The 23018-nt window shown below is 41.3% G+C and overlaps 1 protein-coding gene across 1 annotated transcript in view; it reads left to right on the top strand.

Moving 5' to 3' along the window:
* The window catches only part of CDS1 (CDP-diacylglycerol synthase 1), a 72715-nt gene that overhangs the window by 14641 nt on the left and 35056 nt on the right, over window positions 1–23018 (top strand). Inside the window, exons 2-4 of the mRNA XM_052642124.1 lie at window positions 464–591; window positions 15385–15481; window positions 21957–22054. Coding sequence (XP_052498084.1) covers window positions 464–591; window positions 15385–15481; window positions 21957–22054 — 323 coding nt within the window. The remainder of the gene's footprint in view (window positions 1–463; window positions 592–15384; window positions 15482–21956; window positions 22055–23018) is intronic.

A 23018-nucleotide genomic window follows, 5' to 3' on the forward strand; every position in this document is an offset into this window, starting at 1 on the left:
GCAATCAAATAAAAAAGAGACTATGTACCATTGTACATGAACAGAAGAGCCTGGTAGGCTACAGTCCACAGGGTTGCAGAGAGTCGGATACGACTGAGTGACTTCACTCAGACAGTCACTCATGTACCATTGATCAGAATCTACATTAACACAAACACTATATTTTCTGTTAAGCAGAGAAACAATAAATATTTGATTCTGTGGTAAATTTCTGATTTAGATAATATAGACTTTTCTTTTTGTGTTTTTTGTTTAAATTAATCCTTTAGGTTGATAGACTTTAGCAGGAACTTTACTAACTAGGATGTCCAACAGTGCTTGCATATTCAAGATAAGTTAATAGTTTTTTTTTAAGTTATGGAAATGAGAGTTGGTACTCTGAGCAATAAATAGATGTATTGGCAAGCATGCACTTTTTTCCCTTTTATTTTGCAAAGTGATTTTCTTTTTTCTTTAATTTTAGGAAACAGATATTGATGACAGATATGGAGACTTGGATTCCAGAACAGATTCTGATATTCCAGAAATTCCACCATCCCTAGATAGAACCCCCGAGATCCTCAAGAAAGCTCTGTCTGGTTTGTCTTCAAGGTATGATTGGTTGAAGGTCATCTAAGGGGTGAATAAGATAAGCTGTGAGGTTATCCTGGACCATTTCTTACATTGGTATAAGAAATTTCACTTTTTGTGAGTTTTAGAGCTATGAGAGAAGACTTACATTTTTCACCATACATGAGCGCAGTGTTGGAGGCTTGATATACATCCTTTCATTAATCTTTAAATTCTTAAGTTTCAAAGAAAACCAAGTCTGAGAGGTTAGCTGGTGAATGTTATAAAGCTAATAAGTTATGGACCTGGCATTTCTGCCCCTGTCTACTGGGTTTCTGATGCCAGTGACCCATTTATCACATCAGGTTGCCTTTTCTGATACTGGGACATCAAATAAAGAAAATTCTGTATCCTCAGTCCTGTGTTTTCAAATGCCAGATGGAAATAGGTAATTTTTTTCCTTCTAACGGAATTTAAAATCATTGTCCAGACTCCACAACACTTTACCATTTTGTATTTCTGTTATACCTTTAAATGTCTAATAACAACCTAATTTTATATTGCCCTCCATTGTAATATGAATTATAAAATTTATAAGGGCAAAATAAGTATAATCTGTTACTCAGATGAACATATAAAATCTTAAATATTGGTACAGAACACTCTTTCTTCAATTTCTTAATACTGTGACACACAATAAGAGGTCTTTTTTCCACCATGCCCCAAGAGAGACACAAATTATGTTTTAACTGCTGGAAAAATGGTATGAAGCAATTCTTGCCTCAACTGTGTGTGATGCACTCTGATTTCTCATATTTTTGATAACTGTTCTAGGTTCTTGGACCAAAAAATGCTGGATTACTAAATTGATTTTTGCTACCCATAGGTCATAACTTGAAGTTTGAAAACCACTGATTTAGTCATATCTAGTGGAGAAGGAAATGGCAGCCCACTCCAGTATTCTTGGCTGGAGAATCCCAGGGACAGGGAGCCTGGTGGGCTGCTGTCTGTGGGGTTGCACAGAGTCGGACACGACTGAAGCGACTTGGCAGCAGCAGTAGCAGCAGTAAATAAAATATGAGCTTTTCTGACTTTTAATTTCCTAGAAGATAGCCGTATTAGAATACATCAGTTCAAGACAAAGTTTTCATGTTTTTTAGCCAACAGAAAAAAATTTTGCTATCCTTTATTTAAAACGATTATTGTTTTAATATTTCTTGTTCCCAGTTGTTTTCATGACCTAGTTCACAGATATACCTTTGCTTTAAAATCTCACCTGGTCTATTTTGGATCTGGATTTTTTTCTATGTTGATGTTATATAAGAGTAATGCTGGATTCCTGTGTGTTGTTCATACCAAGATTTTCCTTACTATTTTTTTTTCCTGGCATAAAGCAACAAGAGCAGGTAATAGTAGCTGGTATTTATTGACCATGTATATTTGCTAGGAGCTTCTCCAAGCACTTTACTTGTGTTGACTAGTTTATTATCACATCAACCCTGTAACACAGGTATGGTTGTATTACACCTGTTGTATAAATGGAGAAACTGAAGCACAGGTATGTGTCATATCCAGGGTCATGTAGCAAATGACCTGGCTAAGTGATTAGAGCCACATTCTGAAGCAAAGCATCATACTCTATTTATGAAAGATTTCACTTTTAAAAAATAAACAGCAGGTAATAAATGACTACTTTGAATCTTCTCAAGAAACTTATCTGTAAAAATTAAATGTTTTAAAAATCTATGTTTTACACCTTTTAGCCTCTTTTTATTTAATACCCCAAATAGTCTGCCTTGCAAAGATTTAGAAGTTGTAGATGCAAAGGAGTAAAACTACTAATTTCATAAGAAATGTACCTGGATTGCAGGAAAAAACCCTGTAACCCTCCAGCTGAGACATTACTGATGAAAATACTGTGATGTTTATCTTTGAAACTTTTTTTTGCACTGTGTGCATATGTGTGCCTGTGTGTGTAACGTAAAAGCAGCATTGTACTCCTTTCTGCCTTGGTATTTCCATTTTTATTCCATGGTATTAGGAACAACATCCTTAAATATATGTAAATACTTGAATGGCTGCATGATAATATATTCCTTGTACAGCTATAGTTCAGTTTACTTAACTAAACAGATGTTGCTAGACAGCCAATTTCTAAATTTTCACGATTAAAACCAGCTCTGCTTTAAGTGTATGTTTTTATAGCTAACTTTTATTTAGCATCCATAATTATTTTCTTCAGATACAATTTTTAAATTTTTAATTGAAGGATAATTGCTTTACAATTTTGTTGTTTTCTGACAAATACCAATACAAATCAGCCATAGGCATACACATGTTGCCTCCCTCCTGAACCTCTCCCCCATCCCACCCCTTTAGGTTGTTACAGAGCCCCTGTTTGAGTTCCCTGAGTCATACAACAAATTCCCATTGGCTGTTTATTTTACGTATGGTAATGTAAGTTTCCATGTTACTCTCTCCATACATACCCTCTCCTTCTTGCCCCCCACCCCATGTCCATTAGTCTGTTCTCTATGTCTATTTCTCCATTGCTGCCCTGCGAATAAATTCATAGGTACCATCTTGCTAGATTCCATATATTTCTGTTAATATACAATGTTTATCTTTCTCTTTCTGACTGACTTCACTGTGTATAATAGGCTCTCGATTCATCTGCCTCATTAGAACTGACTCAGAGGTGTTCCTTTTTATGGCTGAGTAATATTCCATTGTATATATGCACCACAGATTCATCCATTTATCTGTTGATGGACATCTAGGTTGCTTCCATGTTCTGGTTATGGTAAATAGTGCTGCAGTGAATATTGGGGTACATGCATCTTTTTCAGTTTTGGTTTCTTCAGGATATATAACTAGTAGTGGGATTGCTGGGTCATATGGTGGGTTTTTTTCCCTAGTTTTTTAAGGAATCTCCATACCATCTTCCACAGTGACTGTATCAGTTTATATTCCCACCAACAGAAGGCTCCCTTTTCTCCGTACCCTCTCCAGCATTTATTGTTTGTGGACTTTTTTATGATGGCCATTCTGACTGGTGTGAGTTGGTTGGTATCTCACTGAAATTTTGATTTGCATTTCGCTAGATCTAGATGTTGAGCATCTTTTTCTGTGTCTGTTAGGCATCTGTATGTCCTCTTTAGAGAAATGTCTATTTAGGTCTTTTTCCCACTTTCTGATTGGGTTGTCTGTTTTTTGGTTTTGAGTTATATGAGCTGCTTGTATATTTTGGGGATTAATCCTTTGTCAGTTGTTGCATTTGCTATCATTTTCTCCTTCTGAGGGTTGTCTTTTCAGTGTGTCTATAGTTTCCTTTGCTGTGCAGAAGCTTTTAAGTTTAATTAGGTCCCATTTGTTTACTTTTGTTTTTGTTTCCATTACTCTATGAGGTAGGTAACAGGATCTTGCTTTGATTTATGTCACTGAGTGTTCTGCCTATGTTTTCCTCTGAGAGTTTTATAGTTTCTGGTCTTCCATTTAGGTCTTTAATCCATTTTGTTTATCTTTGTGTCTGGCATTAGAAGGTGTTCCAGTTTCATTTTTACATATAACTGTCCAGTTTTCCCAGCACCATTTACTGAAGAGGCTGTCTTTGCCCCATTGTATATTCTTGCTTCCTTTGTAAAAATCAGGTACCCATAGGTGCATGGGTTTATCTCTGGGCTCTCTATCTTGTTCCATTGGTCTGTATTTCTGTTTTTGTGCCAGTACCCTACTGTCTTGATGACTGTGGCTTTGTAGTATAGTCTGAAGTCAGGAAGGTTAATTCCTCCACATCTGTTCTTATTTCTCAAGACTGCTTTGGCTGTTTGGGGTCTTTTGTGATTCTATATGAATTGTGAAAATTTTTTTCTATTTCTGTGAAAAATGCCACTGGTAATTTGATAAGGATCCCATTGAATCTGTAGTTTGCATTTGGTAGTATAGTCATTTTCACATTATTGCTTCTTCCTACCCAGGAACGTGGAATGTTTCTCCATCTGTTTATGCCATCTTTGATTTCTTTCATCAGTGTCTTATAATTTTATACATACAATTCTTTTGTCGCCTTAGGTAGGTTTGTTCCTAGATATTTTATTCTTTTTGTTGCAAAACTGAATGGGATTGAGCCCTTAATTTTTCTTTCTGATTATTCATGGTTAAAATATAGGAATGCAAGTGATTTCTGTGTATTGATTTTGTATCCTGAGACTTTGCTAAATTCACTGATTAGCTCTAGTAATTTTCTGATGGTATCTTTAGGGTTTTCTATGTTTAGTATCATGTCATCTGCAAACTGTGAGAATTTTACTTCTTTCCTGATCTGGTTTCCTTTATTTCTTTTTCTTCTCTGATTGCTGTACCTAGGACTTTCAAGGAGAAGGCAATGGCAACCCACTCCAGTACTCTTGCCTGGAAAATCCCATGGATGGGGGAGCCTGGTGGGCTACAGTCTATGGGGTCGCTAAGAGTCGGACACGACTGAGCAACTTCACTTTCACTTTTCACTTTCATGCATTGGAGAAGGAAATGGCAACCCACTCCAGTAGTCTTGCCTGGAGAATCCCAGGGACAGAGGAGCCTATGGGCTGCCGTCTATGGGGCTGCACAGAGTTAGACACGACTGACGCGACTTAGCAGCAGCAGAACTTCCAAAACTATGTTGAATGATAGTGGTGAGAGTGGGAACCCTTTTCTTATTCCTGATCTTAGAGGGAATGCTTTCAGTTTTTCACTATTGAAAATGTTTGCTGTGGGCTTATCATATGTGACCTTTACTATGTTGAAGTAGGTTCCTACTATGCCCATTTTTTAAAGAGTCTTGCGGAATTTTGTCAAAGGCTTTTTCTGCATCTATTGAGATTATCATATGGTCTTTATCTTTCAATTTGTTAATATGATATATCACATTGATTGATTTGTGTATATTAAAGACTCCTTGAATCCCTGGAATAACCCGACTTGATCATGGTGTATAAGCTTTTAATGTGTTGTTGAATTCTGTTTGCTAGAATTTTGTTGAGGATTTTTGCATCTGTATTCATCAGTGATCAGTCAGTTTAGTTCAGTCACGCAGTTGTGTCCAGCTCTTTGTGACCCCACGGACTGCAGCACGCCAGGCTTCCCTGTCCATCACCAACTCCTGGAGCTTGCTCAAACTCACGTCCATCGAGTCAGTGATACCAGTCATCAGTGACATTGGCCTGTAATTTTCTTTTTTTTGTTTTATCTTTGTCTGGTTTTGGTATCAGGGCGATGGTGGACTCGTAGAATGAGTTTGGAAGTGTTCCTTTCTCTGAAATTTTTTGAAAGAGTTTTGGAAGGATAGTCATTAGCTCTTCTCTAAATGTTTGACAGAATTCTGCTGTGAAGCACCTGGGCTTTGGTTTTTTGGGAGATTTTTTATCACAGTTTCGATTTCAGTGCTTGTAACTGGATTGCTCATAATTTCTGTTTCTTCCTGGTTCAGTCTTGGAAGATTGAAGTTTTCTAAGAATCTGTCCACTGCTTTCAGGTTGTCCATTTAGTTGCCATATGGGCGCTCATAGTAGTCTCTTATAATCCTTTGTATTTCTGCATTAGCTGCTGTAACCTCTTCTTTTTCACTCCTAATTTTGTAGGTTTGGTTCTTCTCTCTTGTTTTTTTCTTGATGAGTCTGGCTAAAAATTTGTCTATTTTGTTTATCTTCTCAAAGAACCAGCTTTTAGTTTTATTCATCTCTACTATTGTTTGTTTCGTTTATTTCTGCTCTGATCTTATGATTTCTTTCCTTCTGCTAACTTTGGGATTTGTTGTTGTTGTTCTTTTTCCAGTTGTTGTAGGTGTAAAGTTAGGTTATCTATTTGATCTTTTTCTTGTTTCTTGAGGTAGGATTGTATTGCTGTAGACTTCTCTCTTACAACTGTTTTTGCTGCATTGGAAAAGACTCTGATTCTGGGAGGGATTGAGGGCAGGAGGAGAAGGGGATGACAGAGGATGAGATGGCTGGATGGCATCACTGACTCGATGGATGCGAGTCTGAGTGAACTCCGGGAGTTGGTGATGGACAGGGAGGCCTGGCGTGCTGCGATTCATGGGGTCGCAAAGAGTCGGACACGACTGAGCAACTGAACTGAACTGATAGGTTTTGAGTTGATATGTTTTCATTGTCATTTGTTTCTAGGAATTTTTTTATTTCCCTTTTGATTTCTCCAGTAACCTGTTCATTATTTAGAAACATATTGTTTAATTTCCATGTGTTTGTATTTTTACAGTTTTTTTTCCCTTATAATTGATATCTAGTCTCATAGCAGTGTGGTCAGAAAAGAGGCTCGATACTATTTCACTTTTCTTAAATTTACTGAGGTTTGATTTGTGACCTAAGATGTGGTCTGTCCTGGAGAATGTTCCATATGCACTTGAGAAGAAAGTGTATTCTTCTGCGTTTGGGTGGAATGCCCTGAAGATATCAGTGAGATTCACCTGATCTAGTGTGTTGTTCTAAGCCTTGTATTTTCTCTCTTATTTTCTGTTTTGATGATCTGTCCATTGGTGTAAGTGGGGTGTTAGAATCTCCTACTGCTGCTGTGTTACTGTCAGTCGTCTTCCTCTTGGATCTATCCCTTGATCATCATGTAGTGTCCTTCCATGTCTCTTGTAATAGTCTTTTATTTCAAGGTTGATTCTGTCTGATACGAGGATTGCTACTCCAGCTTTCTTTTGATTTCCATTTGCATGGAATATCTTTTTCCAGCATCTCACTTTCAGTCTATATGTGTCTTTAGGTCTGAAGTAGGTTTCTTGTAGACAGCATGTATATGGGTTTTTGTACCCATTCAGCCAGTCTGTGTCTTTCGGTTGGAACATTTAATCCGTTTACATTTAAAGTAATTATTGATATATATGTTCCTATTGCCGTCTTCTTGATTGGGGTTTATTTAACGTAGATCTTTTTCTTCTCTTGTATTTCCTGACTAAGTCCCATTAACATCTGTTGTAAAGCTGATTTGTTGGTACTAAATTCTCTTAACTTTTGCTTGTCTGTAAAGCTTTTGATTTCTCCAACAATTTTGAATGAGATCCTTGCTGGGTAGTTCTGGCTGTTTGGTCCTCTCTAGGATTAGGGTAGTTTGAATGAGATCCTTGCTGGGTAGCTCTGGCTGTTTGGCACTCTCTAGAATTAGGTAGTTTGAATGAGACCCTTGCTTGGTAGCTCTGGCTGCTTGGTAGTCTCTAGGATTAGGGTAGTTTGAATGAGGTCCTTGCTGGGTAGCTCTGGCTGTTTGGTACTCTCTAGGATTAGGGTAGTTTGAATGAGATCCTTGCTGGGTAGCTCTGGCTGCTTGGTACTCTCTAGGATTAGGTAGTTTGAATGAGACCTTTGCTTGGTAGCTCTGGCTGCTTGGTACTCTCTAGGATTAGGGTAGTTTGAATGGGATCCTTGCTGGGTAGCTCTGGCTGCTTGGTCGTCTCTAGGATTAGGGTAGTTTGAATGAGACCCTTGCTGGGTAGCTCTGGCTGTTTGGTACTCTCTAGGATTAGGGTAGTTTGAATGAGATCCTTGCTGGGTAGCTCTGGCTATTTGGTACTCTCTAGGATTAGGTAGTTTGAATGAGACCCTTGCTGGGTAGCTCTGGGTTCTTGGTACTCTCTGGGATTAGGGTAGTTTGAACGAGGGCCTTGCTGGGTAGCTCTGGCTGCTTGGTACTCTCTAGGATTAGGTAGTGTGAATGGGATCCTTGCTGGGTAGCTCTGGGTTCTTGGTCCTCTCTAGGATTAGGGTAGTTTGAATGAGATCCTGCTGGATAGCTCTGGGTGCTTAGTACTCTCTAGGATTAGGGTAGTTTGAATGGGATCCTTGCTGGGTAACTCTGGCTGCCTGGTCCTCTCTAGGATTAGGAAGCTCTGGTAGTCTGGGGTCTTGGGGTCAGAGCTCTGGCTCCATAGGCTCAGGGCCTGATCTCTGGCTGAAAATGGAGGTACCACGGGTGGTTTGTTATCACATTAAATGGGATTAAAACAAATACACAAAAACGAGAAACAAAAGGCATACCCAAGACAAATGGCAATTACAAAATCAGGCAAATAATAAGTAAAATAATGGAATTTGCACACATACATATACACTCATAAGCAAAACCAAAACAGTCCAAAAAAAAAAAAAAAGTGCAATAGATTGACCCAGTGAACAAAGGAAATCAAAAGTGATATCCACCAGTTAAGAACATAAGTAACTAAAGCACACACTGGAAAACAAAACTAAAGCAAGATGTTAACTGGGGAATTTTTAAAGCAGTGTAAACAAAGCTAACAGATATGGTGAGAAAAAGAGAAGAAAGAACTAATAGAAATGCAAAATTTAATCGAGGTAGCTAAAGATTTATATGTATTAAAGATTAACTGAAACAGGAAAAGAATAGCAGGAAAAAAGAGAAAGGAATAAATGTAGAAAAAATAATAATAAATTTTAAAAATTAAAATTAAAAAAGAGAAAGAAATAAAAGGAAAACTCCACAGAACTATAAAAGGCCAATACAGAGGCTGAAGTATGTAACAAAAATAAAAAATGTGCTTTAAAAAATTCTCAAAAGCTTAAATAGATTGAATAGTACTAATTAAATTGACAGCTACAACAATAGAGGGAATAAAAGGAAAAGAAAAAAAATCCAGAAGCAACTACAGAACAAGTCAAAATATAAAGATAATAAATGTTCAGATGTTTTTCTTGAGTCTCTGCCATCAGTGTCTGTTCCCTCGATGGGAGTCCCAGTTCACCTCGCCTCCCTAGGATGCCCTCCAATACTGCTGGTCTCTGGACCTGCTTCCGGCAGCTCATACTCTAATCCGGTTCTACTCCTGTGTGTTCTTGCCTCTGATGTCCACAGTTGTCAGAACTAGTGCGTTTTCTTTTGTCAGAATTCTCTTTGTCCTTTCATGTATTCCATAGCCGCAGAGTCAGCGTAGTTGATCATGTGGATTTAGTCTGCAGCTTGTACAGCTGGTGGGAAGGTTTTGGGTCCTCTTCCTTAGTCACCCTGCCCCTGGGTTTCAGTTATGATGGTATATCCACCTCTGCATGTGGCTTGTCCACAGGGGTTTGCTCCTAAGGCTGCCCTGGAGGACTTGGGTCTGCCCTAGTGAGGGCCAGGTAGGGGGTGGCGCAGCTGCTTGGGTCATGGGGCCCTGGCAACACCAGGGTACTCAGGGGAGCCAGAGGTTAGGGCAGCAGGAAATATTGTGCTCTAGAAGGATATGGCAACCCACTCCAGTATTCCAGCCTGAGAACCCCCCCCGGACAGAGAAGTCTGGCAGGCCGCAGTCCACAGGGTCATAAGGAGTTGGCTATAACCGAAGTGACCCCGTGTGCACAGACGCAGGACTCTTTCTGGTCTCTGGCACCTCTGTCCCCGTGGGGATCATGCACAGAGGTGGCACGGTTGCTTGGATCACGGGGACCCTGGCAGTACCGGCTATGCAGGAGCGCCGGCGGCTATCGTCACAGGAGATATGGTGCTATTAGGGGAGTCGGACATGACTGAAGTGACTTAGCAGCAGCAGGGCTTTTTCTAGCCTGTGGCAGCTATGCCCCCAGTGAGGGCATAGCTGAGCAGGAAGGTGGTGCAGCTGTTTTGGTCGTGGGAACCCTGGTGGTGCCAAGTGTGCAGGGACATGAACTGCCTCAGCCGCAGGAGCTATGGCCCTCAGTTCAGTCTCAGTCGTGTCCAACTCTTTGCGACCCCTTGGACTGCAGCATGCCAGGCCTCCCTGTCCATTGCCAACTCCCGGAGTTTACTCAAACTCATGCCCACTGAGTCAGTGATGCCATCCAACCGTCTTATCCTCTGTTCGCCCCTTCTCCTTCGACCTTCAATCTTTCCCATTATCAGAGTCCTTTCCAATGAGTTAGCTCTTCGCATCAGGTGGCCAGAGTATTGGAGTTTCAGCTTTAGCATTAGTCCTTCCAATGAATATTCAGGACTGATTTTCTGTAGGATGGACTAGTTGGATCTCCTTGCAGTCCAAGGGACTCTCAGAGTCTTTTTCTAGCCTCTGGTGGCTGGCGATCGGAAGGCCTCTTTGGCTAATGCTTCTCCATTGCTCTGCCCATTCAGGCACTTAGAGGGCTCCCCTGCCTGCGGTCCTCTGTTGCTCAGTGTGTCAGGCACATAAAGGGGCCCTGCTGACTGGGGTCCTACTCTGGTGTTCTGTGGATAAGGCACTAAAAGGGCTCCCCTGGTTGGGGGCCTTCTCCGTTGTTTGGGCATCGGGCATTTGATGGGCCAGCCTCTCTGTTGTTCAGCTGCCAGTGCAGGCGTGTGGAGAAAGAGGCTACGGTGATGGCCCCACCCCTACGCATGACTCGGGAGTATCCGCTTGCCTTCATGGCTGCCTGATTTTCCTCCGCAGGCATTTCCCACCACAGTCTCCTCCCTCACGTCCCCTTGGGCCAACTCCCCACAGTCAACAGCAGACCTCTCCCTGGGATTGCTCCACGATCCCTACACTTCAGCTCCCAGGTGCTGTGCCTTCTGGGAAACACACGTCCTTGTCTGGGGTACCTATGGCTGCGACAAGGATTGTCTGTGTGATTCTCATTCCATTTGGGCTGCCACAGATCAGCTGCTTCACTCTCAGCCTCAGTTGTTTCTCCTCTGGTTGTGGGGATCGGACCCCTGCTTCAGTTCCCCCACTTGCTGAGCTCAGGTCCAGTCCTATTAACTCTCCTTTTTGCCCCCCACTTCCTTCGTCATACCGAGTTTTGCGTGGTCCTATAATTTCTTTCCTGGTGGTCAGTTACTCCTGTCTGCTCTCAGCTGGGGTTCTGCAAGCACTTCTGTGTCTGAAGGTGTATTCCTGATGTATCCATGGAGAGAGATGTACTCCACGTCCACCTACTCCTCTGCCATCTTGTTCAAAGGCCACATAAAATCTTTAAAGTGAAATTCCTTGGGCAAGATTTATGTTCATTTTTAAGACTCTAATATATAATGCCAAAGAGAGCATTAGCCATTGATACTGGAAGGAGCTTGAAAAGTCTTCAGTCCCTTGGCAGGTGTCCCAGTCTGAGTCTTGACCTTTGCGTGGATCTGCGGAAAGGAATATTCATTAGCCAGCCAAGTGGCTGGCTTTCTCCTTTAGTGAAGAGCTTCTTTGGCAATGAATCTAACTTAGTAGTTCTTTCCAGGGGCGATGCCTTGGGTTTTGTACCATCCCCCACAGCCTGTGAACATTTGGCAATGTCTGGCTTCCCAGATGGCTCAGTGGTAAAGAATCCACCTACCTATACAGGAGCCGCAGGAGATGAGGGTTTGAACTCTGGGTCAGGAAGATCCCCAGGAGGAGGAAATGGCAACCCACTCCAGTATTTCTTGCCTAGAGAATCTCATGGACAGAGGAGCCTAGAGGGCTACCGTCCATGGGGTCACAAAGAGTCGGACAAAACTGAGCATACATGCACAGAGACGTTTTAGGTGTCACAGTGAGAGAGGGCGCTGCTAGCACCATCCTACAGTCCACGGAACAGCTCTTCACGGCAGAGAATGGTGTGGCCCAGACGTTGCTAGTGAAGGTTCAGAGACCATGAAGATACCCAGGCATGGTCCTGCTGTGCTCTTGTACTCTGTCATACCATCTTCCTTCTCCCTGGGAGCCTGCACACTTCCTGTCCACTTCCTCCTAAGGCTGGTAGATAGATGGGGTTTCTCCAACACCCTACTCTTTACTAGATGGCCCATCAAGTTCTTGTTTGTTCTTGAAGAGTGCCTCTGTGCTCTGATTGTTGGCTCAGATGAACTCCGTTGTCAGCCTCGGTCTTTGACAACTCATGATGCTTGTACCACAAGGAAAAAAAAATTTGTAGTTTTCTTACTTTTGAAATAAAAACACCTAAAGAGTTGTAGTAACAGTAAGACATTGTGCATCACATAGCTGATTTGAGCAGTAAATGTGTCGTTGCTTTAGATAGTTGCTTTTAAGGACACTGCTTGTTGTGCAGACACTTCAGTCACGTACAGTGCTTTGCGACCCCATGGACTGTAGCCCTCTAGGCTCCTCCGTCCATGGGATTTTCCAGGCAAAGAACACTGCTTAATTAAACACTTTTTAGAAATTGCATTTCTAGCTCACAGAGGTCCTGGAGACAGGAGACTTGAATGAAGCTCTCCTATATTGGTTCTCAGTTCCTTGATCTAAAACAATCTGTGAGGTGATGACTTGGACTCAAAATTAAGGCTTCCTCTAAGGTGATCATGGTGGCATGGTAAAGGAAGTCAAGGATTTTGAGTTTAGAACTAGACTTTCCTCTGGATTTTAGTAACAATGGTACATACATTTTGCATATCTCAGCTCTGTTTGGCAGAGAAGGCAATGGCACCCCACTCCAGTACTCTTGCCTGGAAAATCCCATGAGAGGAGCCTGATAGGCTACAGTCCATGGGGTCGCTTAGAGTCAGACATGACTGAGCGACTTCACTTTCACTTTTCAGTTTGATGCATTGGAGAAGGAAATGGCAAACCACTCCAGTGTTCTTGCCTGGAGAATCCCAGAGATGGGGGAACCTGGTGGGCTGCCGTCCTTGGGGTCACACAGAGTCTGACATGACTGAAGTGACTTAGCAGCAGCAGAAGCTCTGTTTGGAGTTAAGGGCTTCTCCCTTGAGAGGTAACTTTTGGTTACCTTATCAGTAGCTATATATTATGTTTAAATCTGTACTTTTATGTCCTTAACTTTGTATCAGGTTTTCTTGGGAGGTTTGGGGAGTCATTTAAATTACAATAAGGCAAGTAAGTCTTTGATCTTGTTGGGGAATTTTTCTGGGAGGAGTAACATTGGTATAATAAAAGAGAGTAGGTCTCTGTTTAAATCTCTGGTTCTCTGATGTTCAAGGCCAGCCCTTTAGTGTTAGAGGTGCACATGGACCTCGAAGTTCCCACCAAGGGCTGATTTCTGACACTTGGATAGTGTCCTTTGTCTGAAAAATGTTCTCAGTGATTCTGAGTGTGAGAATCAGTTATGAAGGAAGGCTAAGTACCTTTCACAGATTCATGCAAACAAGACAGGGTTATTACCCACAGACTGGCTTGTGGTCCTTTATTTACCTCTGACTAGCTCTGTGACCTAGCTCAGTTTCCTAATCCATTCATTCATCCTTAAAGAGTTCGTTCTATAAAGCCAAATGCAACCTTTCAGCTGTAGCTTTTCAGCACAGCCCCAAAGCTTTCAGTCTCATGAAAAACGTATGAGTCTACATGTGGAGTTAAGCAGGAGAGGGAAATAAAGTTGGGTAAGTACAATTTGACAAACTTGTGGAAAACCTTGAAAACAATTTAAAAGAGCTTGGATTTAATGTTGGCATTTTAGGTCTTGTGTGCAGAAAGGATGTGATCAAAAGGATTTTTGAGGGAAGAGTAGATCTGGGTATCCAGACTATATAGGAGAGTGACTGAAGACAGGGAATGTAATTAGTGTTTGAGGAATGAATGGAATCAGCTAATATTTCTGTTATGGAGTGGAGAATACTTAGAATAGAGTGTGCCTATGTGTTATCATATGTTGGGTCAAAATGTCTGTGATATAATTTAAGTGTTATAATTTCAATTAATAGAAACCAGAATTATTGAGTAGAATGCAAAATGAAGTAGAATGAATAAACTCAGAGGGCAGGAATTTTAGATTCAGAAAGCATTATCTTTCTATGTTGTGATTGTTGTTCAGTCGCTCAGTCATGCCCGACTCTTTGGAGCCCCATGGACTGCAGCATACCAGGCTTCCCTGTCCTTCACTGTCTCCCAGAGTTTACCCAAGTCCATTGAGTCAGCGATGCTATCCAACTATCTCATCCCTTATTGCCTTCTTCTCCCCCTGCCCTCAGTCTTTCCCAGCATTGGGGTCTTTTCCAATGAGTTGGCTCTTTGCATCAAGTGTTAAAAGTTCAGCTTTTAGCATCAGTCCTTCCAATGAATATTCCTTCTATAGGTGTTATTAGAACAGTTTGAGGTGTTTCATACAGCGTCTGCTGACATTTTTCATGACAGCCACAGAAAGAGTGCAGCCATTTGTAAGGTACACTAGGGGTATGTGTGATGCCCCTGTGTGGGGGGAGATGGGTTTCCCAGGCCCTTACTGACAGCAGAGGGTTAAGCAGGTCAAGTCACACTCAGCTACCAGGGACCAGCCAGGTTTTTTTGCTCAGGGGAGCTCTTCTCTAAGAACCAGCAAAGGCCCAAAGAGAAGAGAATACCGCTGAAGGCTCTGTGCTTCAGGAAAACAGGCTGAAAGAAGTTGAGCTGAAAGAAGTGACCTTCTGGTTGACCTTGTCCTCAATGCCTGGCCTCTCCACACCTTCCCCATTTTCCTGAAATTGCTGGTCTCTCCAGTTTCAGTTCTACATTGCCCTTTCTTGACTTTTTCTCATTAGAAGGCCGTGCTCTCTGTTATACCCTACTTTAACATCATTACCGTTTATATCAGCCACCCCGAAGGATGGACATCCTTTGAGTGGGCTATCACCTGGCCCCTCCTTCACTTCTGAATGACCTGAGGTGGTATGTGTAGACATCCTTGTTGGCCACCTCACTTCCCAGCCTCAGAGGATCCATCCTCATTCATGTGGAACATGAGCTGGCTTTTTCTTTTGGCAAACATAATTTTCACCTTTCCTTTAGCCCTCAGTGACTGAGCAATTGCTCTTGGTTTGCTTGGTTGCTAAATGTTGTTATTGTACAAGGCAAAGTAGGTGCATGGGGATTCCTAAAGTGTAGTTAAGGGGAATTTGTTAAATCTGGCAATTTAGTAGTGAAACAACATGCAAACATTTAAGAATACACCGATGCTAATTTTACAAACATTTCCTTTGTAGATGGAAAAACTGGTGGATTCGTGGAATTCTTACTCTGACGATGATTTCGTTGTTTTTCCTGATCATCTATATGGGATCCTTTATGCTGATGCTTCTGGTAAGTGTTTTGTGTTTGCCCAAGTGTCTCTCGCTTCCTTTTACAGCATTAATATTGAACTAATTTGAGTATGTCATGAAAAAGAAGGTGATTCAAGACTTGGTAACCGCAAATTTAGTTCCTTTAGACATTTTCGGGTTTATGAAATGGCCTTGACTAATCTTTTCCACTTGCAAATTGGCTATTTAGTGTGTTCTTTAAGCAGAGACCAAGTACATATAACAGATACACAACTTTGTGTCAGAAACTGTGCCAGGCTTTCAGTAGGAAGAAATACACACACGTCTTCAACATATGTGACTATCAGCTAGATCCCTGACTTCAAGAGACTCAGTCTGATGGCAGAGACATGTAGGTAGCCATATGAATAAAGAGTATAGTAAATGAGTTAAATAAACTCTGTGATCTTATTGGGAATACACAGTAAAAAACAAAAACAAAAAAACAAAATTGTGCCAGGCTCTTCCGGGGAATTGTGCAGTGGGGCCGAGAACAGCATACCTGTGTCTGCCCTCGTGGAGCTTACTGTCTACGTACTAAAGAATTGATCAGCTATATCATCACAGGCTGCAGTAAGCATCTGGACAAAAGAACAGGAAGGTAAGAGAGCAGAGGGGGTGCTGGTAGGCTTCCTGGACTTTATCCAGTTCTCAGCATCAGCACAGTGATTGAAGGCTGAGTAGGAGTCACGGGGTGAAGCAGAGATCTTGGGGGAAGGATCGTCACAGCCAGGGTTTCCCTGTGTATAAAAACCTTGATCACCAAAGAAGCATGAAGCATTTGAAGTCCAAAGTGGTAGAAGTAAGAAGGAGAAACACATTCTGTTCAACAAATTTATCACTTCCCGGGTGCTGAGCATGGTTTAGCAGTGAACTGTGAGGACCTGCTCCAGGGTTATGCATGATGTCCCTTCTTTTTATTATTTGTCTTCATCCATCTCAGTTATCTCCAGCTTCGCCTGCAGGAAGAAACAACCCATGGCAGTATTCTTGCCTGGAAAATTCCACGGACAGAGGAGCCTGGCGGGCTACAGTCCAAGGGGTTACAAAGAGTCAGACATGACTGAGCGAATAAGCATGCGTGCACACATCTCAGTTTAGTCCCTTCTTAGGATCTTACCTCCCTGTTTGTTTTCTGGCTGCCTGGACACCCTAAGAAATATGTTTACCTGCCTTCCCCTCTCCTGTTTACTCATATTCACAGCAATAAAGTTGTAGGAGCAATATGATGATTTTCCTTTTATTTTTGTTAAGAAAGTAAAAGAAGTTTTGAAGTGAAATCAGACACAGTTGAAAAAAAAATCCCATCAACTTCTGAAGTGACTTAGAATACCTCTTTAAAGGACCATGAAGCCCTTTCAGTTTTCTTTTCATCCTCTTGTTAACTTTGTACTTTTTTTGGCATATCCAGGTTTAAAAAAATGCGAAATTACTTTCTCTATCCTGTTAATTTGCTGACATTGCAGCTTTTTCTTACAAAGGAAAGATGGATAATGGACAGGACCAACTTAATATGAGGCTAGAGGGTGCTGAGTGTGAGAGCCAGGTAGGCAGGCGTGAGCACTGTTCAGGTGTGGTGTGAGGGGTGGGCCCCAGCTGCCAGTCCTCTGAGTCTGAACCCCCCGAGGACTCCCAGCGGTCTCAGGATGACATTTCAGGACTGAGTGGCTGCTGAGCGCTTCCCAGTGTTGTGTGGTGAGTGGTCAAGCTGGGGGAGGGAGAGGTGGGGTGATGGCAGAGAGCTCAATAAGGCTTTGGGGATGAAAGGATCTTTGAGTAGACCTTGAGGACCTGTCGGGCTGGAGTGAGCACTGTGAGCAAATGTTCCAGTGGCTGGGTGTGTCAGGAAAGGGTAGGTGGAACCTTTACCAGGAGCTTGGGGCCTTTGAACATGAAAATGTAATTAGGGATCAAATCCTGGAGGCCCTTGAGATACTCTGTGAAGACGTTCAGAATTTATTTTGTAAAGCAGTGGGGAGCCATTTAAAATTTTAGGGACCATTTGGATTGTTAGTCCTCTTTTGAAGGTCGTTTTGATCAAAGATTATAAACCACAGTATCCTGGAGGCACTGACTCAAGTTGGTTTGGTGGCTTCCCAGTGACAAATGACATTACTCTCCAAGCTGAACTATTTGGTGTGGTAACAAGGGCCAGAATGTGTGGCCAATTGAGACCAATTCTTAACCATTCTTTTATGACAACATTGAAAAAAACCTTAAAAAATATCCTTGCATATTTGGATTCTGATTTTTAAAAGAGAATCATAAGCACATTTAAAGTACTTGGGCTTTTTTGTTTTTCTAGTATGAAAGGAAAATGCCATTGTATTACAGGTTATTTCTTTGGTGAGTTTAACCAGAGAAGAATATTAAAGGTCTAGTTAAAATATGTTTGCACTGTTATTGCTGTTAACTTAGATTCACTGCACATGCATGCACACACATGTAGACATGCATATATGCATGCTTTGTATTTATGATATATATGTTAAGGGAACACGGATAGATACATGCATACACACACACTGTGGGCACTCAATCAATACTATCTGTATTTTAAAGTCTTATTTACCTTTATAACCCTAACTAGGTCCTTTATATTTTGAGAAGTACACATTGTACCTAGCTTGCATTTGTCTTATAATACCAGCATTCAAAAATGACTAATTCAGGAGAGTTTTATTAAAAACTTACATCTAGGAAATGATAGCTACTATTTTAAGATGGAACTCAAACTCACATTCTTTAAAAAAAGGCTTTTCCTCTTCAACCTTTATGTATAGTGCTTTAATTGTAGCAGTCACAGCTTGGAATCACACTTTTCAAGTGATGGAGTAACTGAAGCATATATTGTTTAAGAAGGAAATAGAAACGTGACAGATATAAGAGGTTCCCCATACCCCTTCCTGGAAACTCCCATAATAATTATTTTAATGCACATTATTTAAATAGTGCATTTCCCATTGTGAGAGTTATAAATATTTATTAAAATTACTTTGGAAGGACTTTCCTGGTGGTCCAGTGGTTAAGAATCTGCTTTGTAATGCAGGGGATGTCAGTTTGATCCCTAGTCAGGGAACTAAGATCTCACATGCCATAGACCTAATTAAAAAATATTAATAGTAAAGTTTCTTTATAAAATTACTTTGGAAAAATAAATAATTAAAAAAATCACTCCCAATCCCATCATCAGTGACCAAAACTCAATTAATACTGCCATTTGATATATTTCATCTTTTTTTCTTTTAAAAACCATGATTGTAATTGTATATAATGTGACTAAATGCTGTATCCTTTTTAAACTAAATATTGAATGTTTTGTGTTGCTCCATAGTCCTTGTAACCATTAGCTTTAATAGATTCATCTACTCAGGGGAATGCAGTACATCATAAGTTATTTAAAGCAATCAATGTGTTATTTTTAGACATTCCCGTTATATTGTGGTTTTTCTTTATTGTGAATAGTTTTATCCTGAACATATTAAAATGTAAAGCTTTTTCATATGCAGGGCTATTTTCGTCAAACAGATTCCCAGAGTGAAACTTTAGTTTGGATAATCCCTAGTAGGTACCATATGCTCAGACTCAGCATATGCAAATCTGAGCTTGTGTCCTACTGCCAGCCGTTCTGCATACCTCTGTCCCCCTCTCAAGCCTTCGCTGGTAATTACCCTGTGTTCTCCTCTCTCTCTTAGCCCCTCTGTTTCCTCAACCACCAAATCCAGTCAGTTCTACCTCCTTGACGTAGCTGATTTCCTGTACTCCGTCTTCTTCTGCCCCTCATCCACAGCCCTCTGGGTGGTAGTATCTTACCCGCCTTGCTGTCTCTTTTCTTGCTGCGTCTCCCATCGGTTCTTTCCACTTGTTAACCCCGGACACTCAGGTCTGATCATGTCCTTTCCTGATCAGCACCGACTCTTTTGCTCAGCCCTTCATGCTGTCTCCTGTGATGCTGTGAGCAGACTCATCTCTCTCTACTTCTCATCGCAGTGTTGTGTTCCTGCATCTCTGGACTGCTTCTAGCTCTGTCCTCCTCCTCTCCTGTGGACATGGCTCCGTATGTCTCCCTCCTTCCCCCAGCTGACCCCTCCTCACCCTCACCACAGGCTTCTGTGTCTGCCTGTGCTTGTATCCATGTGGCTGTTTGCACATGGTACTGCAGTTGTGTGTGTTCCCCCTGAAAGACGACTCCTCTCTGAGAACAAAAATCCTATGTTATTTCCCTGAATCTTCAGTAACTAACAAGAGTGGTGGTGGTGTTTGGTTGCCGAGTTGTGACCTACTCTTTGTGACCCCATGGACTGTAGCCCGCCAGGCTCCTTTGTCCATGGGATTTCCCAGGCAAGAATACTGGAGTGGGTTGCCATTTCCTTCTCTAGGGGATCTTTTCAACCCCTGGATAGAACCCATATCTCCTGGACTGGCAGGTGGTGTTTTTTGCTGCTGAGTCACCAGGGAAGCGCAGAGTAGGCACTTACGTATCAATTGTTTTTTAATGCTCTTAGCACATTAATTGGGCCAACAGAGGCCTGTTGGTGCATTGCTATCTGTATTGGTGGCGTGGAGTATCAGTTTCTGTGTGGTCACCCAGTTCTTACTCTGTTTTGAATTCTCTGTTTTCCATTTTCCCAGCAGTACCATATTAATTCTGTTGATAAGCTGTAAGTAACAACTATATACATATATGTGTGTGATATTAAAAATTCTTTTTTTCTCCTTTCAGTGAAATTCCATATATAGACCTAATGGTTGTTCTTGAACACAGGTATTCATAGAAATTGCATGAGTGCACTTGATATTTTAAAAGCCCTCGGTTCTATAAATAGCATAGCTTTGCCATTTTATCAACATGGAGCATTGTCCCTGTTCTGTGATTATTTTTGTTAAAAAAAGAAAGACTTGATAATATATGCAAAGGTGATTTGAAGGACAGTATTTAGATTTCCTCTTGTGTTTATAACACATTTATAACTTTTTCTTAAAAGAATTATTTATAGTAGTTTGGCATAATATTTTCTTACCAAGGGGACACAATTACTTTTTTAAGTATGTCATTGGACGTGTAATAGGTATAGTGGGGAAAAATAGCCTAAGAGTATCCTGGGCAGTAGGTTTGGGAAAGCTGATTTGTGGTGATCTTAAAAAGAAATCCCGAAGTGTATTCTTTAGCAGAGTTTGGTTAGTTCTTTCTGGAAAGGCCCAGATAGTACTTCAGGCTTTAAGGAGCCACATATGTCTCCATCATATCATCTTTGGGTTTTGTTTGTAACTGTTTAAAGATATAAACTCCATTCTTAGCTCCAGGGCTATACAAAAACAAGCCCTTGGGTAGATTCTCTAGAGGTGGGAAAAGCTAGTCTGCTATGCTGACAAAGGTTTGGATCTCTTAGTTTCTGATGATGAGTATTCAGCTTGCCCTTTGCTCTTTGAGTCTTGGAATTGACTTCAGCCAAACACTGGTTATGATGCTGTAGTCTCAGAAATTACCTTTATCTAGATTGCTGGACGCAGCAGTTTGAGGGACTGCTGCATAGACCATCAAAAAGGGATTCATGAATATAAACACATTTACTCAGCATGTGTGGGGCTTCCCTGGTGTTCAGATGGTAAAGAATCTACCTGCAATGCAGGAGACCTGGGTTCAATCCCTGGGTCGGGAAGATCCCTTGGAGAAGGGAATGGCTACCCACTCTAGTATTCTTGCCTGGAAAATTCCATAGACAGAGGAGCCTGGCAGGCTACAGTCCATGGGGTCTCAAAGAGTCGGACATGAGCGACTTTCACTTACTTACTTGGCATGTGTATTGGACCCTGTGCAGACAGAACTGCATAGACTCACTTGACTGGCCACTGGGGCTGCAGATGTCGAAGGCTGCTTATAATATGTCAAGGAAGCACCGCTTGGGTTGATCAGAGATGTGTGTTGCTGGCTGAGGGAGAGTTGGCATGGTGGGAAGAAAGAAAATCTCTTGCCAAACCCCTGAGTGACTCAGTAAGGATATTTTAGCCATTTGTCCTGATAGTATCTTTATCCTTGGCAAGAATACCAACTTGTTAAAAATAAACATATACAAGGAAATTTTCACATAGGATCATTTTCTTAGGATAACTCAAGAAACAAAATCGACAGAAGAAGCCACTCAACTTCAAGAAATGAAGCAGTAATGAGGGATTGATTAAGCCTAGTTAGCTGTGACCCCAGCCAGACTATACCTTTCAAGTTCTAAAGTACAGTGCCGCCTCCTACCCTGGGAAGCATCTCTCAAATGTTATGAATAAAACATTGTTTTGCTTACCTCTTTGGGATATCACTTGATTATAAAGAAGTTGAATATTGAATTTTTGCTGATGATCTTGAGAATAACTGAAAGTGGGTAGCTGAAGATTTTTAAAATACATGCGACGTTACTTATTAAATAATTTAGCATAAATATAGACATTAAGAACTGTTTGTTAATGTTTTCTCTTGGTTTCAGGTTCTAAGCATCCAAGTGAAATGCTTCCATGAAATCATCACCATAGGTTACAGAGTCTATCATTCTTATGACTTACCTTGGTTTAGAACACTGAGTTGGTAAGTGACTTAAAACTGTTTCAGATATGAAAATCTGATTCTTTTCTAAAGTTGGTAAGGAAGCATCCTGACCAGTCAGTATCGACCCAGTTGACCTTATAGATTGAGTATGAAGAAATATAAATAAAAAGAATGCAATTGAATGTTGAAAGAATAAAATCACCTTTAACTTTCCATTTCAACATAACTATTTTCAGATTTCATCTTTCACTCTTTGTACAGAGTGACTGACTTATATTGCATATACCCACTATTTTTGTCCTCTTTTTAAAAACTTCAGCACTATATTGGGCACATGTTTATACTCTTTGTAATTACAATGTTAACAGAAAGTTTCATTTTGTGAAGTGTTAAAAATATGTTAATCTTTTGGTTTATTTCCCCTCAGCTGACATGAGACCATACACAAAACCTGATATTTCTACAAAGACTGGAAGATGAGATATGAAAATAGTTGTGGGTTTTCTTTTTTTTTTTTTTTGTCTTTTTTGAGTGACAAGTTGATTCAGGAGAGGAAAGCCCAAGCTGCATGTCTGTCTCCCTCCTCCCCTCCCCACCTCACCCCTGCAGACTGGCCTGTGCTGTGCTTAGTTGCTCAGTCGTGTCTGACTCTTTGCAACCCCTTGGACTGTAGCCCACCAGGCTCCTCTGTCCATGGGGATTCTCCAGGCAAGAATACTGGAGTGGGTTGCCATGCCCTCCTCCAAGGGATCTTCCCATCCCAGTGATTGAAGGCAGGTCTCCAGCATTGCAGGCAGGTTCTTTACCATCTGAGCACCAGGGCAGGTAGGCAGACTGGCCTACCTTCTCCAAAGCACCCATAGGCCTGGGGCGGGAGGAGGGAGCAAGGCAGTGAGAGGATGGATGACCTTACCTTTGCTGCTCCTGGCTTGGTCTCCTGAAGGCCCTAAGATCTCTGACATGCAACAAGGATGGTTGTCAGAGGGAATAGGAAGGCTCTGAT

The sequence above is a fragment of the Budorcas taxicolor genome, chromosome 6, assembly GCF_023091745.1.
Source record: "Budorcas taxicolor isolate Tak-1 chromosome 6, Takin1.1, whole genome shotgun sequence".
In the NCBI taxonomy this organism is placed as follows: Eukaryota; Metazoa; Chordata; class Mammalia; order Artiodactyla; family Bovidae; genus Budorcas; species Budorcas taxicolor.